This window comes from Danio aesculapii, chromosome 5 (genome assembly GCF_903798145.1).
Source record: "Danio aesculapii chromosome 5, fDanAes4.1, whole genome shotgun sequence".
NCBI classification, from domain to species: domain Eukaryota; kingdom Metazoa; phylum Chordata; class Actinopteri; order Cypriniformes; family Danionidae; genus Danio; species Danio aesculapii.
In genome coordinates, this window is record NC_079439.1 from 21985417 (window position 1) to 22012090 (window position 26674).

Here is a 26674-nt window from a genome sequence, read left to right on the forward strand (position 1 = left end):
CTCCTTCTACCGCGAGCTGGTGTCAGATACATAATGAGCGCACGCCGGCGCTCCCTGCCGGCGCGACTGTATGACACAATCTATTGGATGTGGCTAATGGCTACACAGTATCAGACTGTAAACACAAAAGCTCTGATGCTACAATATCTCTTTCAAAAATTAACAAAACCTAAAGGCTGAATTTTAAATTTCACTTGCGAATGGCCTAACGGTGTAGGCTACAAAGTAGCAATATTTTAATTGAAATCATTTTCTTTAAAGAGGACAGTTTACTTCATGCTAGTTTAGCTGCAAGATCATGTACCTGTTATACACTATAATATCCGCACTTGTGTGCTTTTTAATACTGAAATGGATGAAACGGAGAAGGTATTGCACTGATCTAAAGAGGTTAGATGGAAAAACGGTTCTTATAACAGGTAAGTGAGTGCTTTTGGTTTTACATCTCTGATTATGTGTGAGCAATGTTATTGACAGGTACTTGTACGTTTCTCTTTGCAAATTAAAAGTCAACACTTTGTCTAAAACTATATTATATTGGTTGAATAATATGAATGGTGTTATTATTGATTATTGTCGCTCTTAAATAATATAATAATGTGGATTTTGTAAAGATGCCATTAAGGAAGCATAGTGCATTTTTGGTTCCCCAAAGAATCTTATTGTAAAAAGGTTCATCAAAGAACAGGTTTTAATATTATTAAAAAAGAACTATATAATTAAAAAAACACCTTTTGTCCAATGGAAAGTTATGTTATGCCTTGTGGTACAGTTCACTTCAGTACAGTGTATGGGTCACCTTAAAGGCTCTTCATTTGATGCCAATGAAGAACCATTATGTTTAGCGAAGGTCATTGTTTGCTCTTTTAACCCCTTTTTAAAGGGTTAGTTCACACAAAAATTATCAATTACTGCCCCTCCACTTGTTCCAAACCTACACAAGTTTCTTCTGATGAAAGCAAAAAGATATTGAGGTTGAAAAATTTTTGATCTTCAATGACTTTATTAGCATTTTTCTCTATAATGGAAATCCATGCAGATTGTGTTACTTCATTCATTTTCCTTTTGCTTAGTCCCTTTATTCATCAGGGGTTACCACAGCGGAATAAACCGCTGACTTATCCAGCATATGTTTTACACAGCAGATGCCCTTCCAGCTGCAACCCAGTACTGGGAAACACCCATACACTCTCACATTCACATACATGCACTGCAGCCAATTTAGTTTGTTTAATTCACCTATAGCGCATGTCTTTGGACTTAAAGGGAAACCCACACAGAGAAAACACAGGGAGAACATGCAAACTCCAGACAGAAATGCCAAGGGGTCCAGCTGGGACTCGAACCAGTGACCTTTTTGTTGTGAGGCGACAGTGCTAACCACTGAGCCACCGTGTCACCCACCAATCATGTTACTTTTTACATCTTAACTTACAAGTTACAAACATTCTTCACAACATTTAATTTGTTTCCCCCTTTAATGTCTCATGTTGACGGTATCTGTATGTTTTGAGGTGGGAACTCTGGGATTGGGAAGGAGACGGCAGTGGCGCTGGCTATGCGAGGTGCCCGGGTCATCATCGCCTGCAGGGATGAGGAGAAAGCGAGGAAGGCTGTACGAGAGATAAAGGCCAGGAGCCACAATATGAATGTGCTGCATATGGAGGTCGATCTGGCCAACATGAGGTCTATACGAGAGTTCAGCAAAATCTTCTTACAGAAGGAGAAGCGGCTGGATATTCTCATCAATAATGCAGGTGATGATTAATATCAGGGTGACAAGTAATTAATGATATATGTATATATATATATATATATATATATATATATATATATATATATATATATATATATATATATATATATATATATATATATATATATAAACCCAAAGATATCAAACTGGGTCCATAAAGGGGTGCTGGGGGAATGTGGAAATTTATTTTTAGAAAAAAATAGTGACTAAAGAAATATAGGGTGTATATGAATAGTTTTTAAAGGGGTGGTCCACTACGATGTCATATTTTAAACTTTAGTTGATGTATAATGTAGCTGTGTGAACATAAACAACATCTCTGAATGTAATACGCTCAAAGTTCAATGCAAAGAGAGACATTGGCTTTTACAGAGTTAGCTTAGCAAAGCCTACAGTGAACAAAATTTGGGGACTACAAAAAACGCCCTGCGTAGTGAAGGGGCGTGGCCAGAGGTGCTGTAATGTTAACGCAGTGAAAGCTAAAATGGCATCCAAACGCTGCCATTTCCAGAGAGCTTGTTCTGTTTCTGCATTTGGGCTTCCAAAGAACACGACACAAAGAGAGAAGTGCTTACAGTATCATTTTAATTATGTTTCAGAAAATTATACAAAAATATAGCTAGCCTTTGACAAAGGAGAACTTCCAGAATCTCTCCTAGTTCAGTGCTGGATTCAGCTAGACACTTCTCCAACAGACGAAGCTATCGATTGTAAGCCACAATCTGTATTTTTATTTGTTAAAATGTATCTGCTACATGCACAGTTTCAAGCGTTAACAGTATGTTGTAGCGAAGACGTAAACAAGGATGTAAACAACGGGAAATGCTGCTTGGCACAGCTAACAATTTAGCTACAAATTCATATTTATCTGTCAAACCCCTGTAAACAATCACAATATTCAGCAGCGTGTGCAGTGTTTCTCTATGCGGCTGCTGTGCATTAGGAAATAACAAATTTGCAAAAGATATGTGAACGTTTAAAATTACTTACGCATGCTTATTCTGACACTTGTCAGATTTTATTTTAGAGAGCAGGCGTGAGCTGTGTGCTCTTCATTTCTGTCTGATTCAGGTAGCTAACGCTGCTAACAGCTACTCTGATTGGACTGTCTACACAGCACAAAAGCGTGCGCTTGTAGGGGAGTGACGTGGAGCCAATCCGCGAATCACAGTACATTATGTTAGCTGACCAATCAGAGCCTCTTGAGGGCAGTCTTTCAGAGGAATTAGGAAATATGACAGTGGTTTTCATGTTAGCTGAGTAGCAGTATATAATCAAAGTAAGATATATGAAAAAATAATGTGATTTTCTACAAGTAAAGCATGAGCACACATTGCTTTGCATCTTATAAACACAACCAAGCCTAAAATACACTCTGGACTATCCTTTTAAGACAAATTTTGTTAATTTATATAATAATAGATATATTAAAACATCATCAAATAAAAATTATTTGAATGTAATAATGCAACAGAATTTTTTAATAAATCCTTGCATGTGCTGTGATTGAAAATCAGGATTGTGCCACCAAATATTGCTTTCTTAGCACTTTTAAAGTTGAAACATTTGTGTTGTCTAAATTAGAATATTTTCATGAATATTTGATAATTCTGTTAAAAATATACACCCCCATTTCCTTTTCTTCAGCATCAGTGTTTTCATCTTTTGCAGTGGTTGTGCTCTAATCCCTCATTTATATTTAATATGAATGAAATTCAGAATCACAGTTATCTTGATCGGCTCAGTGTTGTCATTTCCCTTCAGGTATGCCCGGCGTCCTCGACTGGACCGATGACAACTTCTCCATGTGCTTTGGCGTAAATCACCTCGGCCACTTCTTACTGACAAACCTTCTCCTCCCTCGGCTGAAAGAGAGTTCGCCGAGCAGAGTGATCAACCTGACCTGCTCCAGCTACAAATACCAGAAGCTCAACTTCCAAGATCTCAACTACAACCTGTTCCCCTTCTTCACCTACTGCCGCAGCAAACTGGCCAACATCTACTTCACCCAGGAGCTCGCTCGCATGACGGAGGGCAAAGGAGTGACCGCGTATGCCGTTCATCCAGGTGAGATATGAAACACCTTCTCATTTTAGCTTGTTAGACATTATACTTTATAGTATATTATGCAGAAGAAGTCATTGTGCCCAACCATCAAGCATACACTCACTGGCCACTTTATTAGTACCGGGTTGGACCGCCTTTTGCCTTCAGAACGTAATCCTTCCTGGCATAAATTCAACAAGGTACTGAAAATATTCCTCAGAGATTTTGGTCCATATTGACATGATAGCATCACACAGTTGCTGCAAATTTGTCAGCTGCACATCCCTGATGTGAATCTCCCGTTCCACCACATCCCAAAAGTGCTCTATTGGATTGAGATCTGGTGACTGTGGAGGCCATTTGATTACAGTGAACTCATTTCCATGTTCAAGAAACCAGTTTGAGATGATTTGCGCTTTATGAAATGGTGCGTTCTCCTGCTGGAAGTAGCCATTAGAAACTGAACTGAAACGTATCTGGTTATCCAGCTAAACTGTCTTCATGGTACAGCCCACTGCTGTCTGTTCATCTTGTGTCTTCTGTCTCATGCAGGTTATGTTCAGAGCCGTTGGACCTGCCATTTCTCAGTTCTATACCAGATCCTGGCGCAGGTGGTGATGTTTATGTTTTTTGTGTCGTGTGAAGCTGGAGCGCAGACCGTGGTCTATTGTGCAGTATCAGACGAGGTGGTTCCACGTAATGGAGGATATTTCACGGACTGTCGGCCCGCTCCTCTGAGAGCCTTTGCTAGAGATTCCGGAGTCGCAAAAAAGCTCTGGGAGGCCAGCGAGAGGCTGGTTAAACTGGCCTGAAGACGATGATATATACAGTGTCTTTGTTCCTTGCGTTATTTATTGACTACAATGTTCATTTTCAGTTTGGAAGAATGCGAATATGACCGATTGTTTTGACTGTATGCATGATTGTTTTTACAGTGTAATTTATTCAACTGTGATCATTAAATATGCAGTATTAAAAATACCTAGTAATTGTCATTAATCACTTGAAAGAAAAACATGTAGACCACTAGAACAGTGTTACAGTTAAAGTCAGAATTATTAAACCCCCTGAATTATTAGCACCTTACTTTTATCCCCTATTTCAGTTTAACAAAGAAGATTTTTTCAACACATTTCTAAGTATAATAGTTTTAATAACTCATCTCTAATAACTGATTTCTTTGATCTTTGCCATGATGACTGTAAATAATATTTTACTAGATATTTTTCAACACACTTCTATACAGCATTACACAGCTTGTATAATTATGGTTTGTTCTGTAGACTATTGAAAAAAAAATCTAGCTTATAGGGGCTAAAAATTTTGACCTTAAAATCAAGTGGTACTCACTGCAGAGCCACTTTGGCAGAGCCGAGCTCCAGCAAGGGGGAGCTTGAGCTCCAGTTTCTCCTTCCTTGCACTTCTTCTGCAAGTGATGTCACTGGGGATTGGGCTTAGGGGTGGGGTGGGTGTACGCATTAAAACAGCTTATAGGAGGAGGAGTTGGAGCTCAACTTCCCCCACACTGGAGCTCAAGTGGCTCTGCAGCAAGCAATGTCTCCTTAAAATGGATTTAAAAAAATTAAAAACTGCTTTTATTCTAGCTGAAATAAAACAAATAAGACTTTCTCCAGAAGAAAAAATATTATCAGACACACTGTGAAAATTTCCTTGCTCTGTTAAACATCCATTGGGAAATATTTAAAAAAGAAAAAAAATTATAATAATAATCAAAGGGGGGTTAATAATTATGATTTCAACTGTATACAGTTTGCTATCTTGCAAGCATTCACAAATGTTTGGACGAAAGTTCAAATTCAGAGAAATAACTAGCGACACAGGCTTTAATATGTTGTGTGTTTTATTAGACAGCACAGAGCAGCATCATTACAAATCCTTGAAATGTATTTAATATGAGAGTGCTGCAACTTCACACGATCACGACTCAATTCAATTCAAGTTTACTTGTACAGCGCTTTTCATTATAATTATCGTCGGCATCTCGAGGTAGAAATAGAAAGAAATTAATTACTGTTACTGCTGTTCATAAATAAATTAATGTGATGTGAAAGAATGCGTTTGAAGAGTTGAATTTAACTGTTTCCTACTGTTATGTAATGTATTGTGTGTATGCTTTACTAAAAGCATACATTTTTAAGCTAGTTTTAAACTGACAAAGTGTGGCTGAGCCTCTGACATTATCAGGAAGGCTATTCCAGAGTTTAGGAGCCATATATGAGAAGGCTCAACCTCCTTTAGTGGACTTTGTTTTTCTGGGTACTACCAGAAGCCCTGTGTTTTGAGATATTAAAGAGCAGGTGGGACTGTAGCGAGACAGAATGTTGGTTAGATTATCTAGCTAAACTAAAGCTACACGAATGAAGCTAAAGCTAAACTATTTAGAGCCTTATTGGTAACAAGCAAAATTTTATAATCTGCTTTTATAAAAGTCGTGATGTATCATTGATGTATGGAATGCTGTTCCCGGGTCCAAGCCGCTATATTAGTTTATGACTACTTTTTAGTTATATCATGCATTAAAGTGAATTTTATATAAAATCATGGTGTACACATCAGTCTCTGGACTTACTGCATTACAGACACCAATATTTTAACAGTTTATAAAAAAATGTATCACTTTCTGGATACTAGGCATAGATATATAATTTGCTATCATGATTTGGAAAGTAATACATCGCTTTGTAAATGTTTATTATTACCATTTGATGAGCCTTCCCTTACAGTTTGATATGGTGCTTGGGCCCGGAAGCCCCTTCGCGTGACGTCGCACTTAACAAGCAAATAAATACAGAATTTAAGAGGCAGCCAGCGTAAAGAAGATAAAATTAGGGTGATCTGATCATATTTTCTTGACTTGGTAAGAACTGCGGCAGCTGCATTTTGCACTAACTGAAGTGTATTAATGGCTGATGCGTTACAATCAGCGAACAGAGCAAGCATTACAGTAATCCAGTATAGAGGTCATAAAAGGATGAACTAGCTTTTCTGCATTGGAGATAGATGGCATATTTATAAATGCCGGCTCACACTGTGCATTTTTTAATAATCCTGATTAATTGTAGCATGTCAGACTGCAAGAACATGGCTCCCATGACACACTGTTAGATCGCAGCGGTCATAAAGTCAGACTGAACAAGAATAAAGATGCGCCAAACACCAAAGAAAAAAACCCCGGAGTCTGACGTCATCCACCTATGACACTTTTACTATCCAGTGTTCTTAAGAGGCAATTTTGCACACGGCATGTCAGTCATTTGAATTGTTGCATGAATCGGGTTTTAAATTCGGAGCTCCTATTGGTTCTTGGATTGATGCTCATCACACTGCAGGAAAAAGTCTGAAATCTTCTGACACTGCCAGAACTTCATCGGAGGAAAAATCTGATCGCTACAGGCACCAAGCGGCTGTCTGTGAACATGTCAAACCAACGATCAAAGATCCCAAATTTTAGCTTAGGATTTCCCAAATGTGCCTCAGATGACAGAATCGTGGCTGAAATCTCACAGTGTGAGCAGGGCTTAGCATAGCGATATTTCTGAGATGTCAAAAGGCTGACTCAAGCCTGTAGCAAAGGAATGTGTTGTAATAAAAGCTCCGCTGCTTTCTTGCCACTGTGCTTAGTTTTCATCAGCAATTGCTTCAGCACTCTCTTCGCCCGCTTTCAGTCTTCTACTGCTTTATTCTACCATGATAATACATTTCAATTACTTTAGCTTCTCCCTGAACATGATTTCTGCAAGAATCTCTAGGATGAAATAAAGATGACACCTCCCATGATTTCAGTCACGGTGTCCTCAAATTAGGCCTTTGTTTCATCATGTGAATACATTGTGTGTTACTTTATTAAAGATACACACAATTGTTTAGTATTTAAATCATCTCATTTATTTATATCTTTTTGAACACATTTGCTTAAGTCAGGGAATACACAGAGCATGTCGGAGAACAGAGCAATAACAAGAGTAAGAATCATCAGAAATCAAAGAGAATATTATCTTATACAGAAAAAACAAAACTAACAGAGGGCTATTGTGAGAAAACTCAACTTCAGAGAAACTATCCGGAACCGTTTCCAGTCAGAAAGGATATGACGAGTTGAACGAAAACAGTCCTGTGCTTAAAAGACGGATGGCGCAGGTGGAAATACTGTCATCTACCGAGCTATAATTATCAAGTTAGTTTTAAAATACTGATAAAAGTCATATTTTATCGGCCATTCAGGTCTTGTGAGCATCCGCAAAGCACAAACAGCAGGACGGTGTCCAATTGAGCTTAAAGAGATTTGGAAAACCCCATGCATATTTAGCGAATATTGCAAGTGCTTCTCTGAAGTCAAGCAGTCTCATACTATTGAGTAATCTTATAGTCATTTATAGAAATATCAGTCACCCTGCATCGACAACAATGAGGCTTAATACAAAAGCATGCCGTAGAAATATCACCATTTCCATCATTTTAATACCACCATTTCATAGCTATAGTCTTTGTCATTTACACTGCCATCATTTTGGGACAAAAATATTATATATATATAGATGTGTGTGTGTGTATATATATATATATATATATATATATATATATATATATATATATATATATATATATATATATATATATATATATATATATTTGCACTTATCAAAGCTGGTAAAACAGATAAGAGAAAGGTTTAGGCAAAACCAGCATTCAATAGAAAAAAAAAAATCAACAAGAGAAATAACACCAAGCCCTAGTGTTCAAGTGACTGTCATGCAAAGAAATTCCAGCTGAAATGCAAGTAAACACACTGTGTGTCCTGTTTTAATAGTGATGAGCACTTCCACTCGTTAACATGAGATTTCCGTTGCTAAACACACAGAGAACAGTACACTTTTTACATGCTGTTTTATATATTTTTTTGTCATTTTGTCATTTTTAAGGGAAGGAACAGCTGTGGATCACTCGTATAAACACAGGGATGAGATAAAGCATCCAAGAATGAGACGCAACTGTATCCGAAGCAGAACACCGGAGCACAAACACACACGCGTGCCTCACGGGGTCGCTTTCTTTGAGCGGACCTCACAAGATTCCCTCTTTTTATCCATGTGAAAGGCGATTGTTTCAATAACAACAACAAAAAAAAAAAAAACAACGATCAGTAGTCATCATTGATATGACGTGGCTCAACGCTAATGAGTGTTCAAACTTAAGAAGTTGCGATAATATCAAATAAATAAATACAACCTGAGGACACAATCAGTCAATAAAATAGTCACATGATGTCACTCTGATCAAACAAACCCTTCTAACGTAGATGGAAAACCAGCGTAAAGTTGCACAAGGTGTGACGCACACTTCAAAAATCTCACCATCTGAAATATAAAACTATTGCTGCCGATTTTGACTCGCCACTTGATTCTTCCATACACACCTTGCACTTTGCCCGTCTAAAAGGTAAACACGCGTTTAAAAAGGATCCAGGGTTACAAATCGTTCACTCGTCGTAAAGTCTCGCACGCGGACGACAAACAATATATATATAAAAACTCTCAAAAATAAAATGAGTAATATAGTCAACACCATGTTGCGTAAAATACAAATGTCAAAAGAAGAGAAGAGCTAATTTATGTAGCTTAACGCCACCAAAATCTTCAGCGCTTGCCAAATTTTGTTGATTCCTTCGATTGGTTGGCCTCCAAACGCTTTAAGCCTTCACTATGACTAGTGTAGAAACACACTGTCATTAGATATCTTTGTTTATATAAGGAGGTCACCTGAGGTATGGCTTTTATTCAGGTTTAATCGAATCTGGCCGCTCTCTTAACACCACTGGCTCAGCTGAACACCATGTTGAGTAAAATACAAATGTCAAAAGAAGAGGAGAAGAGCTCATTTATGTAGCTAAACACCAATAAAATCTTCAGCGTCTGCCAAATTTTGTTGATTCCTTCGATTGGTTGGCCTCTAAACGCTTTAAACCTTCAGTATGACTAGTGTAGAAACACAATGTCATTAGATATCTTTGTTTATATGAGGAGGTCACCTGGTTTGGCTGCTGAGGTATGGCTTTTATTCAGGTTTAATCGAGTCTGGGCGCTCTCTTAACACCACTGGCTCAGCTGAAGACAAAAATAATGAGTAAAAACGCAACATCTAATACTATCGTTGCAATTGGTGTCACGGGTTACATTTAAAGCACGACTGTGGCTTTGCGAAAAAAACAGGAATTGTTCGCCGAACTGCCAGGAAATCTGAATTATTCCAAACGTGTGGAAAAACACAACGTCTAAAAGCTGGAAGACCCCGAACGTCACGTCGTTCTTGACCAGGCTCTGGTAAAATCTGCCTCAAAACAGTCACACGCGCGCGAACACACATTATCCACTCATGTCTGAACACACATGGATGGACGCGTCGGTTAGATGTGAATCACATTGAGAAGCCTGTACATAAACGGCGGCCATTATTTCTCCGAAACCACCAAGGAAAGGACAGCCACAGTGGATAATATTGAAAAAAGTCATGCTCTTCCAAAATATCATTTGGAAACGACAAAAAGTCTTAGATAGATGTAAAATCATTGGCATCCAGAACGTGAGTGGTATAAGTGACACGTACAATTGCTTTTGTATTTAATACTAATATAACAACAGTAAGAACAATATTAATCAATAATCATAATCATAATAATATTGAAAACACTTGTAAGTGAGGACGGTGATTCAGTGTAACGTTACTGACACTGGGAAGGTGCGACGGAAAGCATGGCGTTTCACAGACGACTCGCTGAGGCTTTATTTATCTGTATTTAATCAAAGACTGTCCAACTCCACACAGCACATGTACATGACAAGGGGAGTCTGCACGGGTGGAAAGACACAGGGAGGGGTGGGGGTTTTTTTTAAGGAGGGAGGAGGGCAAGTTGAAGGTAAGACAGAAGACGATGCACATAAGTGATTGGCAGGTGAGGTGATTGACAAGTGAGGGGGCGGGGCCCAGTGTGGGAGGGTCAGGCACTGGCCAGCACTGGGCTCGCTTTCCTTCCTCCCTCTCCAACTTCCCCCCCCTCCCTCACTCTCTCTCTCTTTTTCACTCCTGCACTCTCCATTTCTGGCTGGGTTCTCTTGATAGATGTTGCTACAATGAGCTCAGCCTGAGAAAGAGAAACAGAAAGCATTGTTAGCTGTGTGTCTTTACACATGCACTTTGGTTTTGTGCGTGATACGCGTTGTCTATGGTAGTACTAAACTTGCCTTAAAGGTCCCGTGAAGTGCTTTAAAATGTGCATTTTTGTGATGTGATTTGAACTGAAATATGAAGACTGACTCTTCCCCTTTACAAAAACTGCCTATAGAGTTCTTTCATCAACAGAGTATTTATCACAGCACTGCCAGTTAGAGTGGTACAGCTCATGTGCATTTAGCAATAGTAACTCGAAGGGGCGGGACATGTCCCAACACAGCAATTGATTGGTCAGAAGATTTGATGAGATACTTAAGTATGAGGTGATCCATTTAGGTGAAAATGACAAACTGCAAGCTTTGAGTGTTTATATCTTCTTAATTCCTAATTAATTGTCACTGTTTTGGAGCACACTGCATTATAACTTCCTTAAGCTCAGAGATGCCCAAATTAGGACCCGTGGGCCAAAGTTGGCCTATGGTAAACTTATCTTTGCCCACCTTCCCATCTGAGAAGAGAGGGAGAATGATGGGGGTGGTTTAGAGACTGTTATTTATAATTTAATGTACCTTTGGTTATAACTTTGGTTATATTTTTTTTTGCCAAGCTACAAACAGCTAATGCAAATTAAATGTTTCAATTAAATGAATCAGATTTTTATGTACATACTGTCACCCGACAGACAATCCAGAGAATTCAGGCAGATTCTGCTTGACTAATGTATTCATCATTGAACTCCTCTGTGTTATAAATGTATTGTTTGTCTTTACTGTAATAAGTTATAATAAAAAAATATACTGCATTAGTTAATACAATTTAAATAATGTTTTCTATTTATTTTTAAAATATTATAAAATAAGTTAGGAAATTACCTATGGCAACTTTAATGCAATATAGTTTGGTACACTTGCCATCGGCCCATGGGTCTCAATAATATTTAGTTTTTGGCCATATAAAAAAAATGTAAAAAAGTTTGGGCACACCTGCTTAAGACTAACATCTAAAAAAACGTTTTAATTTCATGGACACTTAAATGAGCTGACATTATAGATTGTGTCTTCTAGCAAAAACATTTTGAAAATGCAAAAGCATTCACTGCTTGATGAAGCCTGTCAAATGCAGTAAAGGCTGAATTATACTTGTGTCAAATAATCGGTGTATCCCACAGTGCACATTCCTTGCACGTAGTCTTGCATTTACACTTCTGAATTCTGTTTGTGTTGCTCTGCAATAACACTTACTAAACACTAGCTGGCAGAGGGGGGTTTTTAATGTTCCCCTGTATTGAGTTTCTTCTCGTGTGTTTTGTTTACACCGGACATACCTATAATGCTACCTTACTCTGCAAGTAGCACAAACTTGCTCATTCAGTGTAGTGAAGGGAAGTTCGGATCATTTTACTGACTCAGGCCTTTGAGTCTCATTCATTGAGATGAACGAATCTTTTTGAGTCACTTCGTTCAATTTATTAAATTTGCCAAAGTATTATTAAAATGTTACGAGTTGCTTCCAAACTCATCCTCAACTACACCAAACACATCACATTACAAACAAGTCGAAACTAGAATGCTGTAAGAAAGAGAAAATAACTGTTTGTTTACCTGGTTCTTCATCTATGATTTTGTCAGCTCACCTCTTCTGACACATCTTCAAATTTCAATGGTTTATTCACATCACACAGACAGTCCCATACAAGCTTAACCAATGCACACAGTCTGAGGCGAAAGGGGCCATGATTAGTTCATCTTTCGAGTCTTCAGGTTATTGAGTTGTTTGTTCATCATGTGACAGCATGTAAATAGAGATGACTCAAACCTGAGGACTCGAGAAATGAACGGTTCAAATCTTTTTCCGGCTCTAAACACACATGATTGGCTTCTGTCTTTCACATGAGGAATTCATGACTCAAACCTGATAGAAGACTCCAAAGAAACTAATCTCCTACTCGATAGACATTGTATATTAGATAATAGACTTGTCATTGGGACATGTAGAGACATTTTTTGAGAGGTACGCATCAGAGTGCTGGTTTTAGTGTGTTATTTATATACAACACATATTCTGGAATGCATTTTATTTTGTAAGTCAAGTAGGAAATCAAATAATATCAAAGATTAATAAATCTTTATTAATATTAATAAAGTTTTTTATTTCCCACTTGCAGTGTCAGGATGGGGCAAGTTTGAAATGCAGCACTACATATTTTAATTAAAATGTTTGCTGCTTCATTATTTAGTTTGTTTCATAACAGTCTAACTGCTTACATTATTGATGAAAATAAATGTAACATTTAGTTGTGGTTACATAAATTGCATATTTAATATGTTAGACAGCATGTTTGTCAAAAATGTACTTTTTTTTGGTCAAATTATTAACATCATACGAGAATGCACCTTCACTGCAGAGGGGCGGCAGGAGCTCCCGAACAGTGGAAATGGACATTCTGCCATTTGGAGTCCCGGCGATGCCACACCCTTGTCTCCTCTGATTGGCTGCTGCGCGGTCGGCCCTGGCCATCCACATACTGCGTGAGGCGGATATAGGCAATGCAGGCGGCCTCTTCTCCAATCAGGTGCACGTGAGGGTTGAGGATGGTGGTGTGGATGGGCTTACTGTTCTTGGAGAGCACTGCAACAGAAACGCCACACACTTCAGATCAGCCATCACAAATAACAGGATAAAAGTGACTCTTCAATAACACTCACGGTTCTCAAAGTAAAATCTGTGGAAGTCCATCCCCTCCACCAGGTTTCCCAAGGCCTCGGGTTCAAAGCAAGTGAGTCCAGGGTCGCAGATTTTACTGGAAATCCATTAAAACCAATGTCTGAGAGGCATATCTTTTTGTATTTAAAATGGTCATTTTGTATTTAAAACACAATTAACTTACGCATAGGCTTCAAAGTCGCCATTGTTGATGGCCTCAATAAGCTGTTCAGTGATTTTGATGATCTCCTGTTTGCGTGCTGTAGGAGAAAATCAAGTTTAACAGAAGCAATTTCTTGCACAAGCATGCGCATGAATGATCAACATTGTGTAAGGAACAATGTATCTTTTAATTTAATGCCAAAATGTATTTATTACGTTCTCTCAGATTTGTTTCTAATTCGTCTTTTTAAAACAGAACACACGGGCTGCTTCTTTAAACAAGGCAAACACACGCAATTAAACACTCACCCAAACAGAGTTCACCCACCTACACTACATGCTCTTACACACTGCATTTCCTTTCCAGCACTGTTAGTCACAGGACAAACACTATTAAACACTGCAGGTTAAAAAAAACACCACATTCATGATTAAAAGACCAAAGATTCCAAAGGTCAAAGGTTACCTCAGATGTGATTATTACAGTCTATGCACTGTCCTCATGGCAGTTTTCCTCATCAGAAACGGCTGAGGACACAGCTTGTACATGTACAACAGCGCAGGCAGGCATGGAGTGAACGTTAAAACAGAACTAGTCCAGTTCTAAAGCAGAAACTAGAACTATATAGGCCTCCTGACAACATTTTGAGCTGTGTTCATGAAACTGAACATTATTTTCAGCATGACTACAGTGAGCTGATACTGTTTGTTAACTTCAGCATCAGCTCACATGTGGGTTTTTTAAAGTCTATAAGCGAATTCATCATTATGTGACAGGAAACCTGCTCTCTAGTCTGAACAATTTACCTTCTCAAAATATCATCAGAAGGCAAGGGTATTCATTTTTGGCCTCTTTTTTTCCCTCTTTCTTTTCATTTTTTCATTGACTTGAACTCTTAAATGTTCTACTGAAGAAATAAATTCACCCACATCTAGAATGCCCAGACAGCTGTGGTGGACAGTAACCAAGTATTTTTACTTCACTACTGTACTTGAGAACATACAGTATTTTAAGTATTTGTAATTTATTAGAGTATATTTGTTTTTTTAAACTTTTACTTCACTGCATTTCAAAATAAAATAAACACTTTTTACTCCTTTACATTTGATTTATTCATTCAGAGTGAGTTTCTGTTAAACAACTCACTGATTCAACTGATCTGTTCAGAGTGAGTTTCTGTTAAACAACTCACTGATTCAACTGATCTGTTCAGAGTGAGTTTCTGTTAAACAACTCACTGATTCAACTGATCTGTTCAGAGTGAATTTCTGTTAAACAACTCACTGATTCAACTGATCTGTTCAGAGTGAGTTTCTGTTAAACAACTCACTGATTCAACTGATCTGTTCAGAGTGAGTTTCTGTTAAACAACTCACTGATTCAACTGATCTGTTCAGAGTGAGTTTCTGTTAAACTCACTGATTCAACTGATTTGTTCATAGTGAGTTTCTGTTAAACAACTCACTGATTCAACTGATTTGTTCAGAGTGAGTGTCCAGTAAACAACTCACTGATTCAAATGATCTGTTCAGAGTGAGTCTCCAGTAAACGATTCATTGATTTTACAAACGGATCTGAATGAGGTTCAATGTGTGAATGTGGTTTTACATGTTTTCTCTTGAATTATCGTAATTATTTGTGTGGTTATTAGAGTATGACAAGCTTCATAATTCAACTTTCTTGCATAATAAACATTTATTAGTAAGTAGTTTTACAGTACAGTAGTTTTAAGTAAATTACAAATCAAGTACTACTGAAGTTTGACTCAAGTAATATTATTATTATTATAAGGAGGATGTTGTAATTCTACTGGAGTAATATTTCATTAGGGTAACTGTATTTTACTCAAGAGCTTGGTTTATGTACTTCATCCACTACTGTCAGACAGTGAGCATTTTAAACAGTTTTACAAACCAAAGCAAAACACCAAACCTTAGGACACTGGGAAAATTGTAGCAAAACATGCAGCAACATTAGTTAAAAACCCCTGCACAATACAAAAAGTGTCATGGGGATGCATTTGCGACACACATTGCTCCTCGGTGCACACTGTGATGAGATTGAATAACCCCGGGAATTACACACTGTATGCATGTTAGACCGGTAGCATCACTGCCACCTTTTTACACTCCCATGAATTAAAAACAGTCATGCCGCAGTTCCATCGCAGTCACTGACACCACATACTCACAATGTGCTGACGGCAGGGGGCTGGAGGACACTTGGGCAGGGGAAGGGGAGGGGTGTGATGGGACAGATACTGGGGCGGAAAGGGCTCTGCTGGCAGCTGATGGCTCACTGTCTGTCTGCGGGACTGTGGGTTTGCGCACACTGCTCACTAGATCGGTCAAACGTGACACTGGAGAAGCATAAATCGCCCAAGGCAGATGACAGAAAAAGAAGATGCATGAACAGCCATAGAAAGGGACGAAACAAATATGTTGGTTCCTCTGTACGAGTCCATCTGGGACTTACTCTGTGTGGGGATGCTGGGGGTCTGGGGAGTAGAGGGGGCAGAAACAACAGCCGGAGTGGTAGTGGTTCCCCCCTCAGCGTCAGATGTGGGCACTGAGCCCCGACGCACCACACCCAGCAGATCAGTGAACTTAGTGGCAGCTGTTGAGCCCGACGGGGCAAGACACAAATAACAAGAGCAGAGCTGAATTGAGCTTACAAGAGGAGCAAAGCAGGCACTACAGTCTTGCATGTATTGGAAGGAAAGCAACAGTTCAACCAAAAAATTAAAGCTTTTTCATTATTTAAACAACCTTGTGTCAAAGGGAGGGGTGAGGTGGGAGGTATGACATCAGAGTCGCAGTAGAATAATGGCCTCTCTTCATCTTTTCTTTAGACAAATTTGCTGCTTAACTTAAATCTTGCAACATAGTTGTATACTTATTATATGGATTAACACTTAAATATAATTTAAATATAATATATACACTATACATCAAATATAATAAACTTGTCATTTTATTTGTTGGATCCCAAGAAGAATGGTCACTAAGCTGGTAGTGGCTAATTGGCATCTACAGTTGAAGTCAGAATTATTAGCCCCCCTGTTTATTTTTTCCCAAATTTCTGTTTAAAGGAGAGATTTTTTTCAACACATTTCTAAACATTATAGTTTTAATAACTCATTTCTAATAACTGATTTATTTTATCTTTGCCATGATGACAGTAAATAATATTTTACTTGATATTTTTCAAGGCACTTCTATACAGCTTAAAGTGACAACAGCTTAGGTTAACTAGGCAGGTTAGGGTAGTTAGGCAAGATATTGTATAATAATGGTTTGTTCTATAGGCTATTAAAAATATATAGCTTGAAGGGGCTAATAATTTTGACCTTAAAAGGAGTTTAAAAAAAAAAAAAAAAAAAAAAAAAAAAAAAAAAAAAAAACTGCTTTTATTCTAGCCAAAATAAAACAAATAAGACTTTCTCCAGAAGAAAAAATATTATCAGACATACTGTAAAATATCATTGCTCTGTTAAAAATCATTTGGAAAATATTAAAAAAAAAAAAAAAAAAATTAAAAGAGGGGCTAATAATCCTGACTTCTTAATATTTTAACTTCATAATACAAACACTTAATATTTTTATAAAGTATTTGGAAGCTACACATACACTGCAGATCAAATAGGGTAGACAAAACCTATTTAAATTTTGTTCACCAATGATGGATAAAATTAATAAATAAAAGTACATACAGTTTTTAACTTTTAGCTTTTTACAATTGTTTAATTTTTAAAGATCCTTAACTAAACATTTTCACACTAACATTAAGCAGCACAGCTGTTTTCAACAGTGGTCTTACCACCAGATTTTAAAGGTGACACCGGATTAATTTAATGATTTTTTTGTGCGTCTGCCAGTTTAGACATTGAAAACATCCAGTTTGTTTTGATAAACTTTCAGAGTGTACTTATTTATGTTCCATAGTTGAGCTATTTGAATTTCAAGGCAGTTTATACTAGCTACTTCTATAGACTCTGCCCTCTTCCTGCCACTTTTTATAAACAGATAGCAAAGCAGCTAGCAATGGTGCCCTTTGTTTTCCTGCAATTGAACAATGAACTTGCTTGCATGCAATTAGATACTGGATTTACATCAAAATTGCATTTTAGCTGTAACTACAATGTGTCTGAAACATGCAAGTAATATTTTTATACGTGTAATTTTGTTTGTTTAGTAAGTTAAGTTATTGTGATTGAACGCCCGTCTCACCATCCTTCATGTGCAGAGCTGTTTGTCAGTGCGATGCTGTGGTGCTCACACTGACCAGCTGAGCATGTTAAATACATCACTTTTAATATGCTGTTGGTTTGACTACATTTTACAGTGATAATGAAAGCCTGCAATGTCAAGGAATGATAAATTATATGAGACGGTTATAATCATTATTGATGATAAAATGTGGAAACTGCTTCAAATAATTCATGTCAGTCATACAGACAAAATTCAGCAGAAACTCTAAGCTTGGTTGAGTGCTGTGTTTGTGCTGCGTTTCTTTAGCTGCTCAAGAATTAATCATTGTACACTGCTGTGTTTTTGACAGGGTAAAAAGGCGTTCATTTACAGTACCATTGAGAAATGTATCCAAAGTATGGTCTTTTCATTAAGACGCTAAAGAATCATATCAAAAATATCAATTAAAATGGGCATCTGATGTCACCTTTAAATAAATTATCACTAAATTTCTTACGTTTTAGGTTGAACTGTCTCTTTAAATAAATCCAAAGAAACCAGTTATAAGACTGGATTTGACCAAACCACATTCCTGGAGCTCCTTAACACTGTACACTTAATCATCACCTGAATCAAGCACACATGATCCAGGACATCACCTCAATAGTAGAGTCAACAAGACTTGAAATGGGTGAAACATGTTCCAAGAAGGTGGTTGAGAATCACTGAATTATAATCCTCAAACAAATGAGAACTGTAAGACACAGTGACCCTGCTTATCAAAGATAAATATGACTGTAATGCCACTCATTTAATGCTACTAATTTAACTGTTAATGCTGGTCTGTATCTCACACACATGCACAGGGGATGATGGGTGAAGTGGGTGGTGTCAGGGGTCACTTACTGAAGACTGCAGGGGCGGGGCCTTGAGGAGTGTGGGTGGGGTCAGGCTGGGGGACGCTGGGGTTTGACTGAACTGAACTGTTATCTACAATTTTTCCTGTGACAAACACCCCGACAGTGCACAGAGAGACAGAAAACAAGGGTCACACTGACGCCAATATGAGTGCCAAATCCACTGCCAGAGGTGCCAGGTGCTTTTATGAGTAGTGTGGACAGCCGTGTTACCTCAGTATAAGTGATGAATAAAGATACTATCAGGATAGTTCAAACAATTTTATCTGAAGACAAGAACAACTTACTTGACAATCAAAATATTGATTTTACAATAGTTAAAACGGAAAATGCATACTAAAATTCAATTTAGTTCTGTACATAAACAAAAAAAAACAGACATAAATATTGAAAAAGTTAAGAGAGAACTTAAAGATTATGAGTTTCTTTGGATTTAGTGATGTTTGAGTAAAACATTTTTTTTATTCCTCAAGCTAATGACGACATTCTTTCCATTTTTTATTAGCAAAATACACTGAAAAAATGGTTCACTGCAAATTGTTCCAAACAATTTATATAAGCCGAATTTAAACAAATACATTAAATAGAAAATTACAACATTTTATGCGTTTTAAACTTGAATAAATTGAGTAAATCCAATTAAAAAAATTTCAGTGTATGAAAATTAGTGAAATTTACAAAAGAAAAAAGATTTCGTTTTCAATATTTAGTGGAATAAACCTGATAACCTCAATAATAACTAATAAAACATTTTTCATTTGATAAAGAAAATCTCTAAATGAAATGATTTCTACTTCTATGTTTAACACGATCTTACAAACCTTTATAGAATAAAAAAAATATTCATAATTTACTTAAACTTAAACCAAGTAAATCCAGAAAAACTGGTCAATCAAGCGATCTCTACATTTTCCTCATAGCTGCATATTCTGTGCGTATACACATGTTCCAATTACATTCTCCAATTTTATAATTAATTATACTATGAATATAATTGATGCAAACGAAGGCAAAGCAAAAGACGACAAACCAAACGTAATCCAACAGTATATGAATTATAACAACACACAGACAATTACTAAATCAAATTAATCAATAAACAAAACCACAAACACGATTACCATAAACAGCATGCTAGAAGGTTGCAGATACAGAATGAAGATGTTGCTTTAAAAACGTAGATTTCAATATGAACATACATGGTACAGTCTTTATAAAACAGCTACTCCAGCAACAGTGCTTTACAGTACCGCTAGCCTAGATGTTACACAGCTAACCTCTCACAGCTGCGCCATCATTCATCACTCAACTAATGCAGCCAGATATTTTCCCAGCACCACCTAGAAGTAACACACACACACTTCTCACCGTCTCTTTTGTGTGATCTCGAAAACAAGACATCACGCTCCTGTCATGCACACTGTCTGCCCAGAAATTTGGCGGCAACTTTTCTCCTCATGCGCACACTTGCACTCATGCTCTGAAATAGCCAGGGTCTCTGTTTCCTACTGAGGATAATTATAGAACAAGGTGCCCTTGACTTGTTCTGGGGCAGAGAGAGCTGACACACACACACACACACACGCATACATACATACACACAAAGTAGAAGCGAAACCAACCCAGAACAGAGTTTCTTAGCCCTAAAGTGAGCACTGAATGAGAGCAGGCTAAATTCCTCAGTAAATTCCTCAGTAAAACATTAATGAACTATAAGGTAAACCTAAAATGTTCAGACTTTTGTTAATACTTCATACACTGTACCGTACAGTAACATTTAAAAGTTTGGAGTCAATACTGTTTACATTTTTGAAATGTATCCTTTATGATTAGCAAGGCTGCTTTTATTAGATGCATTATATTTAATAGCATTCACTACTGTGAAACTGCAGAAGCCATTTTAACTTTCTAAAACATTTCAACATAGAGCTAAGATGCTTTAGGCTAATATGTTTAGCTTGTCGACATCTTATTTTCTTAATCTGTTTTAGTACATGGCTAACCTGTTTCAGCATGATGCTAGCATGAATCGCTATGACTTTTCTAAAGTAAACACATGGCTTTCATGTTCTAACATGTTGCTAGCAATAATTAACATACTGCTAACATGTTTCTAAGACATTTTGCTGGCATGAATTAACATGCTGCTGCTAATATACATTAATATAATAACATTATTCAGTTTCTAACGTGATTAGCACAATTCGATCAACAATTAGCAAGTGTCAACAAATTTTAGCATGAATTTGTTTGCTGCTAACATTACTAACCATGTAACATGTTCTATTTTCTAGCAGCCATTACTCTGAACTATAACATTTTAAACTTTATATATCATATAATATCTAAAAATATATATATAGTTTCTAAAAATCACACCTTTGCTGCCTCTTCTAATGTAAAAAGTTGTTGGGTTTATATTTTTGAAACAAGGTTTTTTATGATTAGCAAGGCTACATTTATTAGACGCATAATATTTAATAGCATTTATTCCTGTGAAACTGCAGAAGCCATTTTAGTTTTCTAAAACCTTTCAGTATATGTCTAAGATGCTTAAGTCTAATATGTTTAGCTTGTTGACATCTTATTAATGTTTTAATACATGCTTTTAAACATTTAAACATTTCTATTGCCAAGAGATCTCTGAAGTTTTAGCTATGGTTATGGATTTCATGTACATGTTGCTAGCAATAATTAACATACTGCTAACATGTCTCTAAAACATTTTGCTGGCATAAATGAACATGCTGCTGCTAATATACAATAACTTTACAACATTACTCAGTTTCTAACGTAGTTAGCACAATGCTATCAAAAATTAGCAAGTGTCAGCAAATTTCACTATGAATTCATTTGCTGCTAACATTGCTAACCATTTAACATGGTTTAGCATCAATATGTTCCAGCAGCCATTACTCTGAACTATAACATTTTCTAAAACCTTTCAGCATATGCCTAAGAGGCTTTAGGCTTATATGTTTAGCCTGTTGACATCTTATTTTCCTAATCTGTTTTAGTATATGGCTAACATGTTTTAGCATGATGCTAGCATGAATCTTTTTAAAGCATTTAAAAAAAAAGACATTTCTAAAGTTTTAACACATGGCTTTCATGTACTAACATGTTGCTAGCAATAATTAACATACTGCTAACATGTTTCTAAGACATTTTGCTGGCATAAATGAACATGTTGCTGCTAATATACAATAGCTTAATAACATTACTCAGTTTCTAACGTGGTTAGCACAATGCTATCAAGAATTAGCAAGTGTCAGCAAATTTTAGCATGAATTCATTTGCTGCTAACATTGCTAACCATTTAACGTGGTTTAGCATCAAGATGTTCTAGCAGCCATTACTCTGAACTATAACATTGTAAACTTTATATATCATATAATTTCTTAAAAAAAAAATAATAATAAATTGCATCTTTGCTGCCTCTTTTAATGTAAAAAGCTATTGGGGTCAATACTGTTTACATTTTTGAAACCCGTCTTTTATGATTAGCAAGGTTGCATTTATTAGATGCATAATATTTAATACCATTTATTCCTGTGCTTTTTATTAAGATGCTGTAGGCTAATATGTTTAGCTTGTTGACATCTTATTTTCCTAATCTGTTTTGATTCATGGCTAACATGTTTCAGCAAGATGCTAGCATGAATCGATAAGACTTCTAAAGCTAACACAAAGATTTCATGTTCTAATATGTTGCTAGCATAATTAACATACTGCTAACATGGCTTTCAAGTTCTAATGTGTTGCTAGCATTAACTAACATACTGCTAACACAATTCTAAAATGTTTGACATTTTGCTGGCATGAATTAACATGTTGCTGCTAAAACACATTAACATACTAAAACATTTCTAACATGGCTAGCATAACGCTATCAAGAATTAGCAAGTGTCAGCAAACTTTAACATGCTGCTAACATTTCTAACCACATTTCTAATGTTCTAGCAGCCATTTATCAGAACTATAATACCTTAAATTATAAAACAATGCTGTGGTGTGTGTTCCATACAAATGATTAGGTCTTACCTTTCATTTCCTCATCTTCCACTGTGGCATTACTGCTGTCCGACGACTCCTGTGATATTCAGACACAGAGCACAGCATATTAACTTTTCTTTTGCTAAAAGAATAACAACCGTCACCAAAGTCTTCACTGTCATTGTCATCCACACGCCTTAAATGAAGATGTAAAAAGCAGAACTCTGGGGAATCACACACTCAATCTGTTCACTGATGCACGTCAATGTCAGCATGACCGTTAGAAGAGGCTTGTTATCGTCCCACCTCGCAGACATTATGATATTACACAAAGAAATAAATGTTTTGAACTCAATACTCCTTCCTAATCTCACAATATCCTATGAGTAATCTGAGAGATGGGGACGTGGTAATTAGAAAAACACTGGAATCGCTTAGTCAGCATGATTATTAGGAACAGACAGTTATATATTTTAAAATAAAACAACACATTCTTGGCCTGGAACAATTTATAATCACTGCATATTAAATTATTAAAACATTTATTTTGCATCATGTAAATTCGTGTTCATGTTGTTATATGTGTGATTTGATCATTACAATCATTATTAGGAAAAAAAATGCATTAACAAAAATAATAATAATAATAATAATAATAATAATAATAAAATCAGCACATACTGCTGGCCTTTGCAGTTTTTTATTGTTCATTTCAACATGATAGATATCCCAAATAGAGGTAATATATGGTTTTACCAAGCAAGAAGGCACAGAAAGTTATTCTGCATTGAGAAAAGAGTCAGAGCTGAAGGGTTTGCATTGCAACAACACCTTGAGGCAGTAAACATTTCCACAGCACAGCACATCCACATTTGCTTTCTTGCTCAATTGAACACTTTGACAGACTAATGTCTCAATAGGAGAGGCAGAACGGGATGTGCACCTGTCAGCGTAACGCTAGCGTTCACCAAGGTCACCGATCCCGCTGTAAATAGGCCATCAGTATGTGGGACGATATTATTAGGTGCTCCTGAAAAGGCTTTTGTTCTCTCATTCCATCATCTCTGCTGCACTATTACACCTCTACAGAGAAAGTGGCAGATGTGGAAATGTGGACAGGCACGGGTCTGATTGCTCTTTTTATCAAGCAGCGATTGAGCCCAAGAAATCTCACAAACTTCACTGCTGATGATTGATTACTTTTACATCCACTTTTATATCAGTCTTTGTTCAATAAAATTTCCAACCATAAATTCTATATAATCATTTAATACTTTTACATTCAGGGTTCCCACTCATAGTCAAATATCAAATTCCTTGACTGTTCCCAGTCTAAAAAGTTGAATTATCATGGCCTATAGTGAACGGAAAAATGAGGTGCTAGTGTGGCATACTTAATATTAAGATAGCTTGATCTGTAATTTAATTATTTATGAATTTAACAGGCATCATTAGAGCAACAATGGAAAATTTACCTCAGATTTTGAAAATAAATTAAAAGAAACAAGAGCACCCATTCTAACTAGTCTAAAAGTGGTCATTTTGTGACTATATTGTAGGAATGTTTGTCTTGTAAGTGATTGCCAGCTGATATGTCGTGGAAAGACATAAAATGGCACTGAAAAATAGCCATTACAACAAGCAAAATGTGTGAAAAAACCTGTTAAAAATAAGAATACAGTATAAAAGACAAATAAAAGTCCCAGATATTACATAACCCGGACAAAAATACATAATAATTACATAAAATTCCCCTTTAACTGCCTAAAATAGATCTTTTAAATTTACATGATATTGCAGAAAACACAAGTGGGAACTCTGATACTGACTTGTACTTAAATTGATAAGAATTGTCTATACATTATTTAGAATAAATCACTGTCAATCTTTGAACGTGCCTCTTTTAGTTTAGTTCTACTCACAAGCAAATAACTGACCATTAAACACTAAATAACTTTAAATGTAAATAACCATGAATTCCAAGCATTTAAATAAAAGTGCCTGGTAATAAAAGATGCCTGGTAATAAAATGTAAATATTGTTATGTGCAACTAGCAGGTACAACTCACTTCGACTCCACAAACTAATCACTAAATCACATAATAGAATAAAATATACATTTCAAAAGAATAAAAGTTAATAAATGCAAATTACATACACGATCTAAAGACCTGTTTATTTGCATTATTTCAGAGGAATCCCACCAAACCTTTTAACCCTATCATCCTATTAAATGAGAATTTGAAATATTTTATGGCATATTTCAAAAAATAAAGATGATTTAGTATTCAAAAATGTTTTATTTTGATTATGTTTTTTAAATAAATTGGTCTTACACTTTATATTTTCTGATTTTCATAGTATATGTATTTCAGTACTTTTACCATAAACCGATATATCAACCTTTTGGGTAGAGGCTGATATTTTAGAAACTGTGGGATGTGTTGAAAAAAAAATGCACTGATTGTGTTAACTAGCGATATTAGGGGGAATTTTTTCAATTGCTTTTTTCTCGGTGGGGCAGTTAAAGGGTTAAACAAAAGTAACTACACAATCTTACAAAAAATATGTGTAAAAGTATTTTAAATAATTAAATTTCAGTTGTTACAGAAATAATTGTTCAGATTTACTTATATTCAGTACATCAAATTATTGAGCACCATATTACTATATGATTTTGTGTGTTAATTCTCTTCCACTAACCTGACAAAACACTAGTAAAAATGTTAACTAATAAAATCTAGAGTTGAGATGCCCAAACTAGAGCCCGGGGGCCAGAGTTGGCCCATGGTAACCTTTAATTTGGTCCGCCATGCCATCTGAGAAGAGAGGGAGAACGATGGGCATGGTTTCGAGAATTTCAATTCAAATTTAATGTAACTCTTTTTTGTTTGTTTGTTTTATTGTTAAAAGCTAACTAAAAGTAAATGTTTCAACTAAATGGTGTAAATGAATCAGATTTTGTTTAAATGTACATAGTGCAGGGTTTCTGTAAGTTTCTTTAAATCAAATGTAGGGCTTTTTAAGAGCCTTTTAAGACCATTATGACTGAAATTCTAGACTTATACAGGGCTAAACACTAGATTTTTTTCTAATGGCCTGGTTACTTCTGTAAATAGTTTTTGTATTAATGGAAGATCATGTAAAGGGATGCATTGCTTCAGTTTTCTTTCCATGATTAGGGAATTTAATTTGAAAAATTTGCTGTAAAACGGTCTAACAGCTGTTAAAATAACAAAAAAAACTTATTTTTATATATATATATATATATATATATATATATATATATATATATATATATATATATTTATATATATATATATATATATATATATATATATATATATATATATATATATATAAAAAATATATATTAAATATATATATATCAAATACAAGTTGAGATGGATTGGTAATAAGGTGTCAGCCTGATTTACTTGGACGTAGGGAAATTAAGACCCGTTTAAAATGATTTAAGACACAACATTTCAGTGAATTTAAGACTTTTTAAGGTCTAAAATTTAAGACATTTTAAGACTTTAAGACCCTGCAGACACCCTAATACTGTCACCTGATAATCCAGAGACTTTGGTGAACAAATCAAGTCAAAGGCAGATTCTGCTTGACTAGTGTGTTCAGCATTGAACTCATCTATGTTATAAATGTGATTACGTTTTTATTGTAGAGAGTTATCACTTTAAAAGTTACTGCATTAGTT

The 26674-nt window shown here is 36.1% G+C and overlaps 2 protein-coding genes across 35 annotated transcripts in view; one reads left to right on the top strand and one right to left on the bottom strand.

The window, feature by feature from the left end:
• The first annotated feature begins 71 nt into the window (after positions 1 to 71).
• Positions 72 to 4749, top strand: si:dkey-174n20.1 (uncharacterized protein LOC796174 homolog). Its single transcript, XM_056456874.1, has 4 exons — positions 72 to 419; positions 1515 to 1757; positions 3521 to 3823; positions 4355 to 4749. Exons 1-4 carry the CDS (start codon positions 299 to 301, stop codon positions 4612 to 4614), a joined length of 927 nt encoding a protein of 308 aa, XP_056312849.1. The 5' UTR covers positions 72 to 298; the 3' UTR covers positions 4615 to 4749.
• A 3683-nt stretch (positions 4750 to 8432) lies between these two features.
• camk2b1 (calcium/calmodulin-dependent protein kinase (CaM kinase) II beta 1) overlaps positions 8433 to 26674 on the bottom strand; it is a 126148-nt gene continuing 107906 nt past the window's right edge. For 19 of the 34 annotated variants that reach the window (XM_056457551.1, XM_056457555.1, XM_056457553.1 and 16 more), the window contains 8 exons: positions 23005 to 23053; positions 18950 to 19045; positions 16329 to 16469; positions 16045 to 16212; positions 13875 to 13950; positions 13693 to 13787; positions 13381 to 13615; positions 8433 to 10958 (listed from right to left, as the gene is read on the bottom strand). In XM_056457551.1, the coding sequence (XP_056313526.1) occupies positions 13383 to 13615; positions 13693 to 13787; positions 13875 to 13950; positions 16045 to 16212; positions 16329 to 16469; positions 18950 to 19045; positions 23005 to 23053 (858 nt within the window). In that variant the 3' untranslated portion in view covers positions 8433 to 10958; positions 13381 to 13382. The remainder of the gene's footprint in view (positions 10959 to 13380; positions 13616 to 13692; positions 13788 to 13874; positions 13951 to 16044; positions 16213 to 16328; positions 16470 to 18949; positions 19046 to 23004; positions 23054 to 26674) is intronic. The other 15 variants (XM_056457576.1, XM_056457573.1, XM_056457572.1 and 12 more) reach the window with 1 other exon arrangement.

What these genes read in the sequence shown, in the direction of transcription:
- si:dkey-174n20.1 (XM_056456874.1), top strand. Translation starts at nt 299, where the DNA reads ATGTACCTGTTATACACTATAATATCCGCACTTGTGTGCTTTTTAATA. An exon ending in AAAAACGGTTCTTATAACAG is followed by an intron (nt 420 to 1,514) that starts GTAAGTGAGTGC and finishes GTATGTTTTGAG; the next exon opens with GTGGGAACTCTGGGATTGGG. An exon ending in CGCGTATGCCGTTCATCCAG is followed by an intron (nt 3,824 to 4,354) that starts GTGAGATATGAA and finishes TGTCTCATGCAG; the next exon opens with GTTATGTTCAGAGCCGTTGG.